The sequence below is a fragment of the Nerophis ophidion genome, linkage group LG14 (genome assembly GCF_033978795.1).
Source record: "Nerophis ophidion isolate RoL-2023_Sa linkage group LG14, RoL_Noph_v1.0, whole genome shotgun sequence".
Classification (NCBI taxonomy): Eukaryota; Metazoa; Chordata; class Actinopteri; order Syngnathiformes; family Syngnathidae; genus Nerophis; species Nerophis ophidion.
Genome location: NC_084624.1, coordinates 11036730 through 11059229, shown reverse-complemented (window position 1 = coordinate 11059229; position 22500 = coordinate 11036730). Strand labels below are relative to the sequence as shown.

Sequence of the window (22500 nt, the reverse complement as noted above, 5' to 3'; positions counted from 1 at the left end):
CCGCTTCCGCCATCCTAGTCATTGCCGTTGTGTCCTTGGGCACGACACTTTACCCACCTGCTCCCAGTGCCACCTACACTGGTTTAAATGTAACTTAGATATTGGGTTTCACAATGTAAAGCGCTTTGAGTCACTAGAGAAAAAGCGCTATATGAATACAATTCACTTCACTTATTTTACTTCATTATCTCTTTTTTTCCAACCAAAAATGCTTTACTCTGATTAGGAGGTACTTGAATTAAAAAAATGTTCACAGGGGGTACATCACTGAAAAAAGGTTGAGAACCACTGCTCTATGGTACTGTAAATTCTGGACTATAAGCCGCTTTGAGCCCTGTGGCTTATTAAAATGGTGCGGCTGTAAAGAGAATCGTTTTCATTAAACTTCCGCCCGATTGTAGCTGAGATAGGCAACAGCGCCCCCCGCGACCCCAAAAGGGAATAAGCGGTAGGAAATGGATGGATGGATGGACACGCAGGTGCAGCTCTCCTGTCCTAAGGCAAAACCTAGTAACTCACTTCTAACTGATTTTGAGAAAACAAAGGAAAACCAATCCATCTTGATGCTGTCTTACAAAGATCTATAAAGTCATCAAACGTATAGATGTTTTCTTGAGCTTTCATTTTCTTGCCGATTGGGCCATGGATTGAATCTGCTCTGATGAACGTGTGCCCTTTCTCCAGATATTTTATGACAAACTGGAGTGGGCCCCATTCTGCGTTTGCACATTGGGCAAGAGCCGTGTACAGCGTCCAGTTTTTATTTGGACCTCCACAGTTATCTGCTCAAAAGAGTATGCAAGGGGAAGAATCAAGAACAATACATTTAATGAAGGTGCTTGCAACGTCCTGGGCCAATCTTCCAAATATCCCCTCGTGCCATAATATCACATAATCAGCTTGACCGTCGGCCCCCATTCGTGCAAATGTCTCATTAAAGACAATAAGGCGACTGACAAAGAAGCTCCGATTGGTCCCTTGAGATACTAGCTTTTTCTGTTGTATCTACGCGGTTATGTGGTAGTTGCTAGGTCCTGCCATGCGCGTAACAGCTTACTTACGGATCAAATTACAGTATCGCATACACTAATGTAAAGCATATCACCTAGGAACTCCAAAATTATTATCAGCTCAGTTTTCACCAAGATTGAGTTACTGGGTTTTGCCTTTGAACGGGAGAGATGGGTGAATGCCTACAAGCATACTTGCCAACCATTGAGACCTCTGAATTCGGGATTTGGGGGGAATGGTAGCGGGGGGTGTATATATTTTCAAGTATTTGTTATATATATATTGAATGACCGTGACCTTCGATCCCTATCAAAAACCGACATCAATCTCTAAAGGATATCACCACATGGGCTCAGGAACACTTCAGAAAACCACTGTCACTAAATACAGTTGGTCGCTACATCTGGAAGTGCAAGTTAAAGCTCTACTATTAAAGCAAAAGCCATTTATCAACAACATCCAGAAACGCCGCCGGCTTCTCTGGGCCCGAGATCATCTAAGATGGACTGTTGCAAAGTGGAAAAGTGTTCTGTGGTCTGACGAGTCCACATTTAAATTTTTGGGGGGAAATATTCAACATCGGGGCTTCACGGTGGCAGAAGGGTTAGTGCGTCTGCCTCACAATACGAAGGTCCTGCAGTCCTGGGTTCAAATCCAGGCTGTGGATCTTTCTGTGTGGAGTTTGCATGTTCTCTCCGTGAATGCGTGGGTTCCCTCCGGGTACTCCGGCTTCCTCCCACTTCCAAAGACATGCACCTGGGGATAGGTTGATTGGCAACACTAATTTGGCCCTAGTGTGTGAATGGGAGTGTGAATGTTGTCTGTCTATCTCTGTTGGCCCTGCGATGAGGTGGCGACTTGTCCAGGGTGTACCCCGCCTTCCGCCCGATTGTAGCTGAGATAGGCGCCAGCGCCCCACGTGACCCCGAAGGGGTATAAGCGGTAGAAAATGGATGGATGGATATATATATATATATATATATATATATATATATATATATATATATATATATATATATAATCCGTTCATGAATGAGTATATCCGTTCAATGGAGAAGTCTGATCTGCAAAATTTGTAGGCAGCATACCCCTTCTTCCCCTTCGAGCTGTCCTGGATGAGCTGTAATTATTTTTTCCAATCATTTTGGAACATGCAATCGTACTTCTACTTCTTACTCGTCGTCGCCATGTCTCGTCTTCGTTCATTTTCTGCTTCGTCTGTTATGTTTTTGGACATTACTACTTGCCGTAGTCTTAAAGCAATGCATGATGGGAATCCGGGTGTTGTGTATCAGTGTATTAACGTGCCGGCTGGAATAAACACACGCTGAGAAATAGCTCCGTGCCTCCCTACTTTATAGGTTATAGATGAACCTATGGATAACGGAGACATATATAATAGTCTCCTTTTCAGGTGAGAGAGGACGAGTGGAAATCGGGAGATTTTCGGGAGGGGCACTGAAATTCAGGAGTCTCCCGGGAAAATCGGGAGGGTTAGCAAGTATGCCTACAAGCGTTTCCTGCTGTTGAAAATTTTCAACCAGAAGTAGAAGTGCCATTCTGTCTTTTAGCCGATCATAGCGTTTATACTCCTGAGGATCCCTCATTCGTCACTTCAAGCAACGTTTGTAAGTTTTACAATATAACTAAACCGTCCCATGTGTGATGTCTGCAGGAGTGTTTTTATGCATATTTGTACATGTTTTTGTAATTTAATGAAGCTAGCGTTGTAAGCATTAGCTAATATGCTAACACATCTATGAATGTCTCTGTTAGTATTACAATATAATTATTTTTGTATTGTTCCAGTTTAACAAATTCCTCAGTAAATTCACCAAAAGGTCACCGTGTTTAGCTGATTGGAGAGCTAGCTTGCTCGGCTAGTGGGTCCATGACCATGAATTCTGTTTTGTTTGATCAGCCTGTGGAGGGGGGGTGTGGCCTGCGGCCCTGTCGCAGAACGGGGTGTGCAAGGACCGGCCTCGAAGACAGCGACAGGTGAGTGGATGGCCCAGGTGGGCCTTGTTATCGAATCAACTGTCGCCTTTTTTAGCAGCAGGCGGAACGAGACACGTGGGGGGAGCTGGTGTGGGAGCCAGAGTGACAGAGAGCAAGATACAGATGCAGAGAAAACATTTGCTAGAAAGCAAAACACGTTCACGACTTTATGGAAATAAAACAGTGTTTTAACTCTGATCCGGGCTCTCCTGGCAGTGTTTGGTGGTCCGAGGAACCCAATGGAGAGCAACCTCCACACAGCCTTTTAAAAGACAACATTTAGAAACAATTATGGTGTGTAAATAAACACTAACAAAATACTTCTGTGTAAATAACTCATTTCACAACGTATATATCTGCGGCTTATAGTACGATGCGGCTAATATATGGAAAATGTTTTATTCTTCTCCTAAATCTTAGTGGGTGCGGCTTACAAAATACTGTAAAAATACAGTAGATGATGTACATTATTTGTCAGAATAATTGTATCTAAGTTATCAAAAAAACTTTGTGTTTCAATGAGTTCCCGGCGAGAAGACAAAAGCGGTCTTTGAACCTACCAAGAAGAAGGCTTGTAAAACTCCACCGTGTAGGATGGGAAGCAACATAAAGGTGTTCTGTTTCTTTCATGTATTGTAACCCACAGAAATATTTTTTTTTGACCCAAGAACTACAAAGCGGAGAGGAAGCAGGGCCTGACTCCCCTCAAGGTACATTTTCTTTGAACTGTGCTGTGACCGAAGGCAACGGCTGTTTACGGCCTTTTCTGTGAACTGTTTTACGACCACTTCTTTTGAACTGTTTTGTAATCAAAGGCGATGGCTGTTTACGACCCCTGTCCCTTTGAAACAGCTGTTGCCATGTAATCAGGGAAAGTCCAAATTAAAGAGGTGGAGTACAATCTTTCGCCAGAGCGTGGTGAGACACTATACAAGGGTACAGTGTCCAGACGTCTCTCCTCACTTGAGCCAAATTGAATTATGTGTCTGTTTAATTCTTTGCTTCTTGTCTTGTTTAATAGATGTGAAGTGAAGTGAATTATATTTATATAGCGCTTTTCTCAAGTGACTCAAAGCGCTTTACATAGTGACACCCAATATCTAAGTTACATTTAAACCAGTGTGGGTGGCACTGGGAGCAGGTGGGTAAAGCGTCTTGCCCAAGGACACAACGGCAGTAACTAGGATGGCACAAGCGGGAATCGAACCTGCAACCCTCAAGTTGCTGGCACGGCCACTCTACCAACCTGACATTATTATTACATAACTTCATAAAACTACACTAGTTTGAACTGATTTCAATTCATTTCAATGTACTTTAGATACAAGTGTGTTGAGTTAGGAGCTCAGAAGCAATTAAGCTCCCTTTTTTGCGCTTTAATGCGTCTTCGTCTGTGCATGTCACTGGTGGTGTGAGCGACAGGAGGAAAAGCTCTGACTTCGGGCATGTTCCTTACATCCGGGTCAATGTTGTCATATTTCTCACCACCTCGTACGTCTGCATACAGCTTTCAATCTCGGCCTGAGTCAAGGTGACGGTTTTGCTTTCTTCCGGCGGATCAATCCAGGACTTCTTGTCCTCCCGGGCCTCGTCCGGGGTTTTCCTTCTGTGACGGACCCCGTTTGAGTCTAGTGACGAGGGCAGGCTGGTATTCTCTTTCGCCTCCTGTCAATGCAGACAATTGCACATCATCTTGATGGACTCTCATGCATTTTCCCAGGACTACAAAACAATGGAGGAGACAGAGCATTCACAGTTGCTGAGTCTTTTAAATCACAACTTAAAATATTCTTATGCACAGGATTTAAAAAATAAAAAACAAGATGAGCTTGGCTTTCCAAGTGTTATGCCCAATTAATTGTAGACTCTTACTGACACCTTGTGGCGATAGGAAATTACGACGCTTGATTTGTTTAGGTTGACGATTTCAGGAAGTCAGTTTATGAGACAAATGAGAAGCAGAATCTTACAAACCTTAGGAAAGATAAGTCTTTTTACATGTAAAGTGTAAGACAAAAGTAACGATAAGTACAAGACTAAAGTAGTGTGCAAGATAAACAACAAGAAAGTCTGCGTGACAGTACACCAACTTTGAGACAAGAGCTATAGTGGTGCATGCTTGGTTATGCTTTAAAGTCATATCCAATAATTGCGACAATTACTTTTTATTGTCAAATGAGTTTCGTTTTTTAATGTTTTCTGCTGGTGGTGTGCCTCTAGATTTTTTCAATGCAAAAAATGTGCCTCGGCTCAAAAAAGGTTGAAAAACACTACTCTAATGTACCGTTAATTCCGGACTATAAGCCGTTACATTTTCCTACCATTTTAGAAGCCCTGCTGCGGCTTATAAAATGGTGCGGCTCATTTATGGACTTTTCTTTGCTGATGGCTATCGTGACAGGGGTTTTTTTCGAGGATTGTTCTCCCAGGATGCAAACGGACTTGTCCGGACAACGCAGAAGGCAGGAACATTATTTAATCCTGGCTATGAAAAAAGGAACAAACAAAAAGGCGCACGAGGCGAAAACACAACTTAGACAGAACAATGGACAAAAAAACTACACTCACTAAACTGTGGCATGAATAAACAAAACTTATTTGGCAGGAAAACGAGCAACATCAACTACGGCATGAAAACTAGCAAAAACTGTCATGTCTTGTGATCATGTTTTGTTTAGTTATGTTCTGTTTTGTTCAAGACTCAATTGAATTCTGTTTTTGCACTTCCTTGTTTGCTTTGTTTCCATGTCAACCCATTAGTTTTCACCTTGTCCCCATGTCACGCACCTGTTTTCACTAATCACCACAGTATTATTTAAGCCACAGTTGCAAGGTAGTCAGCCTGGCGACATCATCCTTTATTACCTTTACTCACATCATGCCATGTTACCTCCACTCTGCTTCATGCCATGTTTACGATTCACGCTGCTTGTTTCATAGTTCCATGCCAAGTAAGTTTTTGCTTCTGCCTTTGTGCAAGTTTTTTTTCATAGGTCAATTTTGTTCTCCGCCATTGTGCGCGCCTTTTGTTTGCTTCTTTTTTTGTAGTTATAGTGTTAAAATAAAAGAGGTCATTACCTTCACGCCTTGCCCGCTCCAACTTTCCTTTGCATTCCGGAAAAACAAACCCCAAAGTCCACGTTCTGACAAAAACAGGGCAATGTCGCCAGGCAGACTAACTGAAAAAGACAGGCTTAAATGATAATCTCTGATTAGAGCAGGTGCGTGATCCAAACACATGAGACAGGTGAAACTAATCAGTCGTCATGGAAACTAAAACAAAGAAGGGAGCGCAAACAGGAACTAATGGTGTCCAAAAACATAATCCAGACCACGGAACATGACAACGGCCGTAAAGCAAATAGTTTTCATTAAACACACGCAGGTGCGTCTGGGTGAATGCCTACAAGTGTTTCCCGGGAGTGGAAGTGCCGTTCTGTCTTCTAGTCCAGGGGTCCCCAACCCCTTTTTCCACCAGGGACCGGTTTAAAGTATGCATTATTTTCACGGACCGGCATTTCACGTGTGGCAAGAGAGGAGAAAACCTGAGGGCTTTAATCCCAGGAACACCAGGCCTACCGCCAAGCATGGTGGTGGTAGTATTATGCTCTGGGCCTGTTTTGCTGACAATTGAACTGGTGCTTTAAATGGGACAATGAAAAAAGAGCATGACCTCCAAATTCTTCAGGACAACCGAAAATCATCAGCCCGGAGGTTGGGTGTTCCAAAAGGACAATGACCCCAAACACACGTCAAAAGTGGTAAAGGAATGGCTGAATCAGGCTAGAATTAAGGTTTTGGAATGGCCTTCCCAAAGTGCTGACTTAAACGTGTGGACAATGCTGAAGAAACAAGTCCATGTCAGAAAACCAATAAATTTAGCTGAACTGCACCAATGTTGCCAAGAGGAGTGGCTTGGAAAGTTTCACTGCAATAAGGCGCTTTTGGTAACCATCCACAAGCTTCTGCTTGAATTTTTGACCACTCCTCTTGACAAAATTGGTGCAGTTCAGCTAAATTTGGACTTGTTTCTTCAGCATTGTCAGGACTTTGGCAAGGCCATTCTAAAATCTTGATTCTAGCCTGATTTAGCCATTTCTTTACCACTTTTGACGTGTGATTAGGGTCATCGTCCTGCTGGATCACTCAACTGTGACCAAGACCCAACCTCGGGCTGATATTTTAGGCTGTCCTGAAGAATTTGGAGGTAATCCTCCTTTTTCATTGTCCCATGTAAAGCACCAGTTCTATTGGCAGCAAAACAGGCCCAGAGCATAATACAAACGTATTACCACCACCATGCTCCAATCTGATCCACTTTATTTGTATAGCACATTGAAAACAACCAAAATGTTTCCAAAGTGCTGCACAACAATATTAAAACAATATTCAAATATTATCCTTAGCTCCGCCAATGACTGAATAAAAACAAAAAAACAAATAAATATAAAACCAATAAAGAAATAAATATGATTAATTTTAAAATGGTAAAACAAAATAAAACAATGAATAAAAATCTAAATTTAAAAACACAGAGGACCACACAACTCACGTAGAGAGCTTAGGTCCGACCACAGAGAAGACCCTGTCTCCCCTGGTCTTAAGTCTCTGCTTGACGGTAGGCATGGTGTTCCTGGGATTAAAGCCCTCACCTTTTCTCCTCCAAACATATTGCTGGGTATTGTGGCCAAACAGCTCAATTTTTGTTACGTCAGACCACAGAACAGGCCTGGGCAATTATTTTACTCGGGGGGCCAGGTATAGAAAAAAAAGTGTGTCTGGGGGGCCGGTATATCTATTTTTAGGAACACTAATACAAAACCTCACAATAATGATTGAAAGCTAAAAACAGACCGCCTTAACAAACAGAATGGAATTAGATTTTTTTTTTACTGAACGAGACACCCAGAATGTACATGAAAATAAAGAATGTGGGATTTACAATATTAACTATGAATGATAAAACACTGAATATTGAGAACATATTTTACAATCAACCGAAACGCAACCAAAATGCAAAAAACATAGTGAAACCCCCCCCCGCCTACAATCGCAGATATCTCATAGTTGTCAGGCTTGGGCTGTGGATGTTTGTGCTTCCTCGATGCAAGGATGATGTGGGACGAGTCAGGCATGAATGTAAGTACATGGTTGTTTATGTAATAAACAAATAAACAACAAAAAACGCTCACAATGGAGGAAGAAACTTGGCTAAACAGTACAAACGTGAAACAAAAACACCTGCTCGATGGCATGAAATGATGGACATAGACTAAAGGACTTTGCACAAAAACAATTGGCCATGAATAATAATAAACTATAAACAAAACTAGCACAATGGCATAAATACAAAAACTTACACGGCATGGAACTGTGGACGAGGACGTGAAGGTTTGAACAGCATGGGTAGGGTGAGTGTGAGTGAGTGAGATGATCCCAGGACGAAGACAAGAAAAAGAGTGACTTAAATAGTTCTGATCGTTAGTGAAAACAGGTGTGAGGCTGACAACAGGGACGTGACAGGTGAAAACTAATGAGTTGGCATGGAAACAAACAAAACCAGGAAGTGCAAAACGTGACTGAATGTCCAAAATCAAAATATAACATGGCAAAACAAAACATGGTCCATAGGTGTGACAATAGTGACTATAGTAAGTAATTAGATGACCATATAAAGTAATTAGGTGAATATAGTAACTAATTATCATATTCAGTATCTATATAATTGAAATGTATTATGTTTGCAGATGTTACAAATATATATTGTTCAGGATAATCGAGGTTGAGTTAATTCAGCTAAAAAATGGTTTGATATTAATAAGTTATCATTAAATGATAAGAAAACTCAATTTATGGTGCTTAGTGGTGTGAGGACGAATTGTGAAGAAAAATTAAAATTAAATCAAGTGGAAATTGATAGAGTATATGACACTAAATTCTTGTGAACAATAATTAATCATAAACTATGTTGTAAACCGCATATTGAATATAAAGAGAAAAATATCCAAATCAATCAATCAATCAATCAATGTTTATTTATATAGCCCTAAATCACAAATGTCTCAAAGGACTGTACAAACCACTACGACTACGACATCCTCGGAAGAACCCACAAAAGGGCAAGGAAAACTCACACCCCGTGGGCAGGGAGAATTCACATCCAGTGGGACACCAGTGACAATACTGACTATGAGAAACCTTGGAGAGGACCTCAGAAGTGGGCAACCCCCCCCTCTAGGGGACCGAAAGCAATGGATGTCGAGCGGGTCTAACATGATACTGTGAAAGTTCAATCCATAGTGGCTCCAACAAAAATCCATTGCAATTCTTTAAAAAGTAAGACACATGCTGAATGACAAATGCCTGCATATGCTATATTATTCTTTTATTTTTCCATATTTAACATATTGTGTTGAAATTTGGAGAAATGTTTATAAAACAAACATAGACCCAATAATAAAACTTCAAAAAAGGGTCATTACTAATATGAACATACCAATCCATTATTTATAAGTTCTAATGCATTAAAATTTTCAGACATTGTGTTTTTAAAAACAATGTAAAATATGTTTCGAGTAAAGAACAACAGCCTTCCAGCTTGTATTCTTAGGTTATTTCAATTAAGAGGAGAAAACTATCATTCACGGGGGATATTGATTTTTGAAATAGGTAAAGTAAGAACAAATATAAAATACAAATGTATTTCAGTATTAGGAGTTAAATGGTGGAACAAGCTCAGTGATGAGTCAAATACATGTAGTTCATTGTGAAGGTTTAAGAAAACCTTGAAAGGTGAAGTAATTGAAAATTGTACAATTTACCGTATTTTTCGGACTATAAGTCGCAGTTTTTTTTCATAGTTTGGCCGGGGGTGCGACTTATACTAAGGAGCGACTTATGTGCGAAATTATTAACACATTACCGTAAAATATCAAAGAATATTGTCACACCTGGATCATGTTTTGTTTTGTCATGTTATGTTTTGATTTTGGACATTCAGTCAGATTTTGCACTTCCGGGTTTTGTTTGTTTCCATGCCAACCCATTAGTTTCCACCTGGTCCCTTTAGTCACGCCACGATCATCAGCCTCTCACACCTGGTTCTAATTACCACAGCAGTATTTAAGTCATTTGTTTTCCTTTCCTCGGCCTGGCTTCTTAATACTCATGACCACACACCTACCTTTCCTTGCCGGACCCTCATGCTTTGCCATGCTGTTTGTTTTACCACGCCACGTAAGACTTCTTTGTATTTATGCCTCAGTGCCAGTTTTTGGTTTGCCTTTTATAGTATCTTATGTTTGTTTTGTAGATAGTACTGCCATTGTGCTGTTTTTGTTCTAAGTTTTAGCATAGATTATTATCCGCCATCGAGCGTGCTTTTTGTTTTGCCCTTTTGTATCATAGTGTAGAAATAAAAACCATGTACTTACATTCACGTCTCGCCCGTTCGAATCATCCTTTGCGTAGAAAAAGCAAAATAAATCCATGTCACAGTCCTGACAAATATTATTTAGCTCATTCACGTAAGAGACTAGACGTATAAGATTTAATGGGATTTATCGATTAGGAGTGACAGATAGTTTGGTAAAGGTATAGCATGTTCTATATGTTATAGTTATTTGAATGACTCTTACCATAATATGTTAGGTTAACATAGCAGGCACCTTCTCAGTTGGTTATTTATGCCTCATATAACGTACACTTATTCAGCCTGTTGTTCACTATTCTTTATTTATTTTAAATTGCCTTTCAAATGTCTATTCTTGGTGTTGGGTTTTATCAAATAAATTTCCCCCAAAAATGCGACTTATACTCCAGTGCGACTTATATAGGTTTTTTTCCTTCTTTATTATGCATTTTCGGCAGGTGCGACTTTTACTCCGAAAAATACGGTATACATAAACTTTTGACCACAACTGAATGTGAAGTCTAAGCTTGCACACGGGCTGAAGAAGGGAATGAGAAAGGGGATGACATACCTGAGCTCCAGTTTCTAGGTCACTGTCCTCATCACAACTGTCAAAAATGCTGCATGGGTCCATGCCGTCCTCCACCATAGTGGGACTGTCCTCAGGGAAGGTATCATCGGCCGTCTGCGACTCCGCCGCGACGTCCTTGTAGTCCACCTTCTCTGTGAAGCTGACCTTCCTTTGCTTCAGAGCGCCGTCGGTCATGTCCCACTCTTCTTCTGTCAGCCTGAACCCGGCTTTCAGATCCCCTCTTGTCATCGGACGTGCGCCGGCGTCCGCAGCGCCGCTGACTGCGAGTCCTCTGGGGCCCAGGAAGGCGTAGGCGGTCATTGACGCCTGGGCCTTTCCCAGAACCAAGCGGCCATACTTGAGCATTATGGCCTGGAGGAGCTCCCACAGCACCTTGGGGGTGAAGACACCCAGTTTGTTTTGTTCATAGATGTAGGGCTGGAGGACCTCCTTGATGTTCTGGAGGAATTGGCGGAAAATCAGTAGTGTGGCGAGCATCTGTTAAGGAGAAGGAGAGCATTTCGGTAAAAAATCTTATGGAAATAAACATCCTTATTATATATATATATAATGTGCACATTATATACATATAATGTGTGTGCACATTATATGTATATAATATAATATATTATATACATATATACATACATATATTGATATACATATATACATACATACAGATATATATATACACATACATACATTTAGACATATATACAGTGGGGCAAAAAAGTATTTAGTCAGCTACGGATTGTGCAAGTTCTCCCACTTAAAATGATGACAGAGGTCTGTAATTTTCATCATAGGTACACTTCAACTGTGAGAGACAGAATGTGAAAAAAATTCCAGGAATTCACATTGTAGGAATTAAAAAATATATATATTTGTAAATTATGGTGGAAAATAAGTATTTGGTCAACCATTCAAAGCTCTCACTGATGGAAGGAGGTTTTGGCTCAAAATCTCACGATACATGGCCCCATTCATTCTTTCCTTAACACGGATCAATCGTCCTGTCCCCTTAGCAGAAAAACAGCCCCAAAGCAAGATGTTTCCACCCCCATGCTTCACAGTAGGTATGGTGTTCTTGGGATGCAACTCAGTATTCTTCTTCCTCCAAACACGACGAGTTGAGTTTATACCAAAAAGTTCTATTTTGGTTTCATCTGACCACATGACATTCTCCCAATCCTCTGCTGTATCATCCATGTATCCATTTTGGATACATGGATACAGTTGAATGGTTGACCAAATACTTATTTTCCACCATAATTTACAAATAAATTATTTAATATTCCTACAATGTGAATTCCTGGATTTTTTTTTTCACATTCTGTCTCTCACAGTTGAAGTGTACCTATGATGAAAATTACAGACCTCTGTCATCATTTTAAGTGGGAAAACTTGCACAATCGGTGGCTGACTAAATACTTTTTTGCCCCACTGTATGTATAAACATACATACATATACCCACACACACACACACATATATATACACACATATATACATACACACATATGTATATACATACATAAATATATATGTATATATATTTGTATAAATGTAATATACATATATGTATAAACATGTGTATGTATGGATACACAATATATATATATATATATATATATGCACACACATATATATACATATATATATACACATACATACATATATACATACATACATATATGTGTATACATATACATATATGTGTATATATACACATGCATATATATATATATGTATACTCGCATATATATACATATATATATATATACACACACACATATATATATATACACATATATACATACACACATATACATATGTATACAAAAATATATATGTACATATATACAGTACATACATATATGTGTATATATATACATACAGTGGGACAAAAAAGTATTTAGTCAGCTACCGATTGTGCAAGTTCTCCCACTTCAAATGATGACAGAGGTCTGTAATTTTCATCATAGGTACACTTCAACTGTTAAAGACAGAATGTGAAAAAAAAATCCAGGAATTCACATTGTAGGAGTTTTAAAGAATTTATTTGTAAATTATGGTGGAAAATAGGTATTTGGTCAACCATTCAAAGTTATCACTGATGGAAGGAGGTTTTGGCTCAAAATCTCACGATACATGGCCCCATTCATTCTTTCCTTAACACGGATCAATCGTTCTGTCCCCTTAGCAGAAAAACAGCCCCAAAGCATGATGTTTCCACCCCCATGCTTCACAGTAGGTGTGGTGTTCTTGGGATGCAACTCAGTATTCTTCTTCCTCCAAACACGACGAGTTGAGTTTATACCAAAATGGATACATGGATGATACAGCAGAGGATTGGGAGAATGTCATGTGGTCAGATGAAACCAAAATAGAACTTTTTGGTATATATACACACACACATATAATAATAATAATAATAATAATAATGGATTAGATTTATATCGCGCTTTTCTATTGTTAGATACTCAAAGCGCTCACAAAGAAGTGGGAACCCATCATTCATTCACACCTGGTGGTGGTAAGCTACACCTGTAGCCACAGCTGCCCTGGGGTAGACTGACAGAAGCGTGACTGACAGAAGCGTGACTGCCAGTTTGCGCCTACGGCCCCTCCGACCACCACCAATCATTCATTCATCTTTCATTCACCAGTGTGAGCGGCACCGGGGGGAAAGGTGAAGTGTCCTGCCCAAGGACACAACGGCAGCGATTTGGATGTTAATAGGTGGGAAGCGAACCTGCAACCCTCAGGTTTTTCATATATATATATATATATATATATATATATATATATATATATATATATATATATATGTATATATGTATATATATATATATATATATATACATACATATATATATATATATACACATACACACACACACATGTATATATATACACCTATATATGTATATACACACACACACATATACACACTCATATACAGTATATATATAAATACATACATATATATATGTATATATATGTATGTATATGTGTATCTATGTGTGTATATATATATTATACACATATATATATATATTATACACACATACATACATATACACACATATATATATATATACATATATATATATATATATATATATATATATATATATATATATAAATACACACACTAGAGCAGTATTGGCCACTAGATGAGACCAAACCAATCAGGTCATGCTGTTCAGTATTCAGGCAGCATTACTATATTGAATTAAAAGTATCGAGAAGACTAAAAGGTGTTATTTAATGTCATAATGTTGAAACATGTATTTAGAAAATCGTAATATCCGTTGTTGTTTTTTGCACTAACTATGAAAATATTCAATTTATAATGAACGATTCCTACTTTGCGGTAATTAATTTACTGCGGTAATGTCAACAGCAATAAGGAGGGACGACTGTATACTTGCACTCACCTCCTTTAGTCGCTCCATATCCTTGAGGTAGAATCCAATGTAGAAAAGACTTAGGTAAGAATTGATAAATTCAAACTGCAAAACAAAAGGAAAAAACTGTTTGTATGTGTTTCGTTACAGCAGGGGTGCCCACACTTTTTCTGCAGGCGAGCTACTTTTCAATTGACCAACTCGAGGGGATCTACCTCATTTATATATATCATTTATATTTATTTATTTATGAAAGAGACATTTTTGTAAACAAGTTAAATGTGTTTAATGATAATACAAGCATGTGTAACACATATAGATGTCTTTCTTTCACAAAGACAAGAATATAAGTTGGTGTATTACCTGATTCTGATGACTTGCATTGATTGGAATCAGACAGTAATGATGATAACGCCCACATTTTCAAATAGAGGAGAAAAAAAGTTGTCCTTTCTGTACAATACCACATGAAAGTGGTTGGTTTTTGGCATCTAATTCATCCAGCTTCCATACACTTTACAAGAAAAACATTGGCGGCAAATTCCGTAGCTTGCTTGATTGACATTCACGGCACCCGAGGGTCTTGTGAAATGACGCTGGCTGCTGCCAGTTCATTATTATGAAAAAATGACAGAGAGGAAGGCGAGAAACACTTTTTATTTCAACAGACTTTCGCGCCGTCCCTTCCGTCAAAACTCTAAAGGCCGACTGCACATTTCCTATCTTCACAATAAAAGCCCTGCTTCATGCTGCCTGCGCTAACAAAATAAGAGTCTCGGAAAGCTGGCGTGCACAAGTGATGTGCACGCCAGCTTTCAGAGGGATCGCTTGTGCACGCCAGTTTTCCGAGACTCTGTATTTAGTTAGCGCAGGCAGCATGAAGCAGGGCTTTTATTGTGAAGATAGGAAATGTGCAGTCGGCCTTTAGAGTTTTGATGGAAGGTACGGCACGAGAGTCTGTTGAAATAAAAAGTGTTTCTCGCCTTCCTCTCGGTCATATTTTCATAATAATGATCTTGCAGCAGCCAGCGTCATCTCACAAGACCCTCCGGTACCGTGAATGTCATTTAAGTGACGTCTTGGTGAAGATTGATGATCACTAATCTTTAGGTCTATTTTTTTTAAAAGCCTGGCTGGAGATCGACTGACACTCCCCCCGCGGTCGACTGGTAGCTCGCGATCGACGTAATAGGCACCCCTGCGTTACACAAATGCTGCCAAACAACTTAAAGCAGACTTACAAAAACGATCTTGATGATGAGATTATTGTCATAGGCACTCTGCAGTCGATAATTCTCTGGAAAAACAAACGCATGTCTCACATTTGCAATCATTACGACACGTGTGTCTCTTACCCATGTCATTGAGCCAGTAGGCAATCTTCTTGTAAACTTCATCACATACGGTGACAGTAATGGCCAGCAGTATTTTAGGAACAAATCTCGTGATGCCAGGTAGCTCCTGAACCTCCATAACCACTTCCTGCAAGGTCAGGTGGGATCGCATCTTTATTAGGTCCTATTGGTTAATAAATCCATGACTTCCTATCTCGGGTGCTGACCTGCAGTTCCAGGCAGAGGAGCATGACGAGGAAGACGAAGCAGAGACAGAGCAGGCAGATGGGAAGGCTGACCAGCCATCTGAACACAGTCCGCTTCCATGGAGGATAGTAGAACTCTTCACAGCCTGTTATGGGACTGCAGCGCTTCACACCCTGCAGAGATGGCAAGGACAGATAAACATATTTCCTTTCTTTAGTTTATTTCGAACATGAACACACTTACAGCATAATACATCACACAATTTCATATCATTTCTCTATAGTCACGATCAAAAGTTCATATGCACTTGTAAAGTTTAGTTAAGTCTTTATTTGAAGGGACAATGCACAGAAACATTAGGCTCAGAGACAGATATGTTCTGTACCAGATTAAATAGCTAAATAGCTAATTTGCATCGGCAGTCTCTGGCTACCTAATTTAAAAGCCTACTGAAATTAGATTTTCTTATTTAAACGGGGATAGCAGGTCCATTCTATGTGTCATACTGGATCATTTCGCGATATTGCCATATTTTTGCTGAAAGGATTTAGTAGAGAACATCCACGATAAAGTTCGCAACTTTTGGTCGCTAATAAAAAAGCCTTGCCTGTACCGGAAGTAGCAGACGATGTGCGCGTGGCGTCACGGGTTGTAGGGCTCCTCACATCTGAACATTGTTTATAATCATAGCCACCAGCAGCAAGTGCAATTCGGACCGAGAGAGCGACGAGTTTCCCATTAATTTGAGCGAGGATGAAATATTCGTGGATGAGGAAAGTTAGAGTGAAGCACAAAAAAAAAAAAAAGGCGACGGCAGTGTGAGCGATTCAAATGTTATTAGACACATTTACTAGGATAATTCTGGAAAATCCCTTATCTGCTTATTGCGTTAAAAGTGTTTTAGTGAGATTATAAAATCATACCTGAAAGTCAGAGGGCTTCGGTGAAAGCCAGTGTCTCTCAAAGAAGCCAATGGGGTAGCCAAGATCACAGCTGCCTTTTTGACAGCTACAGGAGGAGGTGGCGTAATCCACTCAAGTCTCCGGTAAGAGCCGACTTAATATCACAATTTTCCCATCCAAAAACTTGCTGGTTGACGTAGAGAAACATGTTCGCTTGACCGCTCTGTGTTATAGCTTCACAACAAACAAAGAAACACCGGCTGTGTTTCGGTTGCTCAAGGCAGCTGTGATCCACCGCTTTCCACCAACAGCATTCTTCTTTATAGTCTCCATTATTAATCGAACAAATTGCAAAAGATTCACCAACACAGATGTCCAAATTACTGCGTAATCATGCGATGAAAAGAGACGACTGTTAGCCGTAAGTGGTGCTGGGCTAATATGTCCGCTACTCATCATCATTCCGCGACGTTTTCAACAAGAAACTCCGTGGGAAATTTAAAATTGCAATTTAGTAAACTAAAAAGGCCGTATTGGCATGTGTTGCAATGTTAATATTTCGTCATTGATATATAAACTATCACACTGCGTGGTCGGCTTTCAGTAGGCCTTTAAAGGGATACGAAAATCATGCAATGAAATTATGACAATAAAATCATACCATAGCATGTAATTAAATTACAAAAAGTCATAAAATGCCCTTTCATGGACCAATACTTTATATACAATTCAACCACACCTCGTTTACATCATCACACCAAGACAATACATGCTCTTGTTCACATCTGTCATCATTTGTAAAAACAACCATGATTTTAACACACACACCTCAAAATTTACAACAAAAATGCTGTCATGGATAAATATGATACACATTAAGTTGATCTGTCAAACATAGTGGCCACCTTAGTGACCGTGTGAGCAGCTTTGATTGCTCCAAAGCCACTTTTTTTTCCATTTGTGAACGAAGAGTAATCTGTTAGACTTTTCTAGTTTGTTGTGAGGTCCTTCCATTCCTTTATGGCACGGGTGTCAAACTCTGGCCCGCCGTGTAATTAGGGTCCGCAGGCCCATGGCAAAGGACTGCACAGGAGCCAAGGACCCTTATTGAAACTGCTGTGTTTTATTTTTATTCCGCACCTACGCGCTGTAATTTGACCCCCTTAACATTCTTCAAAACTCACCAAATTTGTCACACACGTCGGTATAGCAAACCTTCCCAACATATTAAGCAACCAATCCCCCAAAATGAAAATTGCGCACTAGCGCCCCCTAGGAAAAAATTACAGACAAAACTGCATGTAACTTCTGTTAGGAACGTCATAGCGACATGAAACATGTAGGTCTGACTTAGACCCAATTTTCATACACTCACTTCTTTCAGCAAAAATCTACAGGAAGTTGGCAAAAACCCCTTCAAAATAGAATTTTGCGCTGTAATTTGACCCCTTTAAAATGCTTCAAAAGTCACCAAACTTGGCGCACACTTAGGGACTGGCGAATATTGCGATCTAATGAAAAAAACCAAACCCTAAAACTCAAAATTGCGCTCTAGCGCTATTTTTGAATGAAACACTGAAAAAACTGCTCCTAGGAAGAAAATACAGACAAAATTGCTTGTAACTTCCGATAAGAATGTCGGAGAGACATGAAACAAAAACCTCTATGTAGGTCTCGCTTAGACCTACATTTCATAGATTGACAACCCCCAACAAAAATCAACAGGAAGTTTGCAATCCCCCCTTCAAAACAAAAGTTTTGTAAAAACCGGTCACCTTTCTTCAAACATTATCTTCTCTGAGTGCGTTTGTTGTTTTGGCTTCAAACTCGCACAGGAGAGAGATTGAACCCTTCTGATTAAAAGTATAGAACAGAGTTTTGATAAGTTCTCAGGTTTTGATTTTACGCACCTTCAAAGAACCCCTGTGCAAAGTCTCCTAAAAAAATGTAATTTTTGCCTCTTTGAGCTGTAATTTGACCCCCTTAAAATGCTTCTAAACCCACCAAACTTGACACACACATCAGGTCTGGCAAAAATTGCAATCTGATGAAAAAACATAACCTCAAAACTCAAAATTGCGCTCTATCGCCCCTCTAGGAATACAACACGGACAAACTGCTCCTAGGAAGAAAACACAGACAAAACTGCTTTAAACTTCCGGTAGGAATGTCAGAGAGACATGAAACAAAAAACACAATGTAGGTCTCACTTAGACCTACATTTTAATAATTAACATACTTTAGCAAAAATCAACAGGAAGTTTGATATTTTCACTTCAATACAACAACTGCATTACTTTCACAATGCATTAGATTCTCAAAATAGTGGGTCCAAGGCGTCTTCTAACGCTTATCCGGCCGTGGGTCTCGGGGGCAGCAGCCAAAGGCGGACCCGACCAACGCTGCTTGCAGCTTTCATTTTATTTGGCCCTTGAGGCAATATCAAATTAACATTAGAGCTGGCCCGCCGCTGTAACACCGCATTCACCACTAATACTCATACTCGTCAACCCTCCCGATTTTCCCGGGAGACTCTTTTCAGTGCCCCTCCCGAATTTCTCCCAATTTCCACCTGGACAATAATATTGGGGGCGAGCCGTAAAAGCACTGCCTTTGGCGTTCTGTACATGTCGCCACGTCCACTTTTCCTCCATACAAACAGCGTGCCGGCCCACTCACATAATATATGCGGCTCATACACACACTCAAGTGTATGCAAGGCATACTTGGTCAACAGTCATACAGGTCACACTGAGGGTGGCCGTATAAACAACTTTAACGCTGTTACAAATATACGCCACACAGTGAACCCACAGCAAACAAGAATGACAAACACATTTCGGGAGAACATCTGCACCGTAACACAACATAAACACAACCGAACAAATACCCAAAACCCGGGACGCTACTATATACAACCCCGCTACCACCAAACCCCACCCCAACTCAAACCCGCCGCCGAAAAGAGGCATTCAATTTGTACTTTTATTTTATTTGATATGCCATTGATATTTTTTAATTATTATTATTTTAAACTCGATTTTGCAAGTCACTATAAAGTTATATAAGCCTTGCTTGTTCAATATTCAATGCAAAACTTGTTTGGGTCCCTATTAAAGGATTCATTTGTTCAACCTCGGCCCGCGGCTTCGTTTAGTTTTAAATTTTGGCCCACTCTGTATTTGAGTTGGACACCCTGCTTTATGGCTTTATATGAAAAGGCTGATTGTGCAAAGGATGTTTTACATCTGGGTACGCTACCCTGCCCCCTGGTGGAAGCTCGTGTGTTTGTAGATGTCACAGCAGACGTAAACTGGACAAAGTGCTTATGTGTTATAACAGTGTTATTTAGGATTCGATGGGCCATTCGTATTGATGCTAATCTTTCAATGTTAACTAAGTTTAACAATCAATTTTTTGGGAGAATTAAACAGTGATGGTGTTGTGGTTTTCGGCCAAGATTTTGAGCGATTGTTTATGTAAAGTTTCATTTTCCTTGCCTGCGAATGGGGGATCACCCACATCTGAAGTCCTCTCCAAGGTTTCTCATAGTCATTCACATTGACATTCCACTGGGTTGTGAGTTTTTCCTTGCCCTTATGTGGGCTCTGAACTGAGGATGTCATTGTGGCTTGTGCAGCCCTTTGAGATACTTGTGATTTAGGGCTGTATAAATAAACATTGATTGATTGATTGATTGATAATGTATTTTATTGCTAATTTCCTCTGTAATTTTGAATAATGCTATCGATGTTGAGATATTTGCTCGGAATCCATATTTGGTTCTCCACGAATGTTCCACTTTTGTTGATAAATGTATCGAATCGGGTATTGAGTCATTTTTCCGTGATTTTTGAGAATCTAGTGTGTTTACTTTTAAGCATCTGGGTGTCTTGAGAACTGCTATAAAACCGGATTATTATGGGAAATACCTGAATAAACATTTCGATATTCTTAATGTAAAAGAAAAGAGTAAAGTGTCCATGCGGGGCTCGAACTCAGAACCCGACGATTAAGAGTGGAGTCAAGGCTAATGTCAAGTCATAATGAATACATGGAAAAACCACTACGTGTAGTAACAAATGTGATGATTTATTAAAATTTTTTGTCTGGTAATTTATTTTTACTTTAGCGCTGTGTTTTTCAACCTTTTTTGAGGCAAGGCACCCTTTTTTCAATTAAAAAATACGGAGGCACACCAGCAAAAAACTTTTAAAAATTAAACTTCACCAGGTCGTTGTGACTTATTTTGAGTTTGTGTTTTCCTGTGTGTAGTGCTTTAGTTCTTGTCTTGCGCTCTTATTTTGGTGGCCCTTCCTGTTTTTTTTGGTGTTTTCCTGTAGCAGTTTCATGTCTTCCTTTAAGCGCTATTCTCCTAACCTGCTTTGTGTTAGCAAGCAAGGCTATTTATTTTTAAGTTGTTGCTATCCTTCTTTGTGTGGACAAAGTACATCCACAAAGTTCGGATGTACTTTGTGGACGCCGTAAGTTTTTGCTGTCGTCCAGCATTTTGTTTCTATTTACTTTGTAGCCAGTTTGGTTTTACTTTCGCTTTGCATAACCATTGCTTTTTCCTTTTGTTCATTTTTGGTTAAGCATTACATACCTTTTTACCTGCACACTGCCTCCCGCTGTATTCTGCATATTGGGATCACAATAAACCATCCTCATCTCACCCGACACATTCCGACTTTTACAAAGCAATTAACTACCTGCTGCCACCTACTGACATGGAGTATTACGTGGCTACCCTGTCGAGTTCTACACAGCACAGACACTAAGCAACGGCACGTTATAATTATTGATTTGCATAAATTATTTTTTTGGACCAATTAGGTGAAGTTGCATAATTTCCCACGCATACTTGCCAACGCTCCCGAAATTCAGCGCCTCTCCAGAAAAAACAATGAGTAGATGAGTGTTATGTGTGTGTAAATGTGTAAATAAATGAACACTGAAATTCAAGTATACCTTTTATATATAAAAAAAAATGTTGATTCAACGCGATTCTCGAAAAACGATATTTTTCCGATACAAAACGATTCTGTATTCATTCAATACATAGGATTTCAGCAGGATCTACTCCAGTCTGCTGACATGCTAGCAGAATAGATATTTTTTAAAAAGCTTTTATAATTGTAAAGGACAATGTTTTATCAACTCATTACAGTAATGTAAATTTGTTTTAATTATTAAACGAACCAAAAATATGACTTATTTTATCTTTGTGAAAACATTGGACACAGTGTGTTGTCAAGCTTATGAGATGCGATGCAAGTGTAAGCCACTGTGACACTATTGTTCTTTTTTATTATTTTTATAAATCCATCCATCCATTTTCTACCGCTTATTCCCTTTCGGGGTCGCGGGGGGCGCTGGCGCCTAACTCAGCTACAATCGGGCGGAAGGCGGGGTACACCCTGGACAAGTCGCCACCTCATCGCAGGGCCAACACAGATAGACAGACAACATTCACAATCACATTCACACACTACGGCCAATTTAGTGTTGCCAATCAACCTATCCCCAGGTGCATGTCTTTGGAAGTGGGAGGAAGCCGGAGTACCCGGAGGGAACCCACGCATTCACGGAGAGAACATGCAAACTCCACACAGAAAGATCCCAAGCCTGGATTTGAACCCAGGACTGCAGGA

At 39.8% G+C, this 22500-nt stretch overlaps 1 protein-coding gene across 1 annotated transcript in view; it reads right to left on the bottom strand.

Moving 5' to 3' along the window:
- ano8a (anoctamin 8a) overlaps positions 1–22500 on the bottom strand; it is a 78242-nt gene that overhangs the window by 14105 nt on the left and 41637 nt on the right. The window contains exons 11-16 of the mRNA XM_061919827.1: positions 15965–16117; positions 15759–15885; positions 15645–15700; positions 14434–14508; positions 10992–11489; positions 4498–4674 (exon numbers count right to left, since the gene is read on the bottom strand). Of these exons, the coding sequence (XP_061775811.1) occupies positions 4498–4674; positions 10992–11489; positions 14434–14508; positions 15645–15700; positions 15759–15885; positions 15965–16117 (1086 nt within the window). The remainder of the gene's footprint in view (positions 1–4497; positions 4675–10991; positions 11490–14433; positions 14509–15644; positions 15701–15758; positions 15886–15964; positions 16118–22500) is intronic.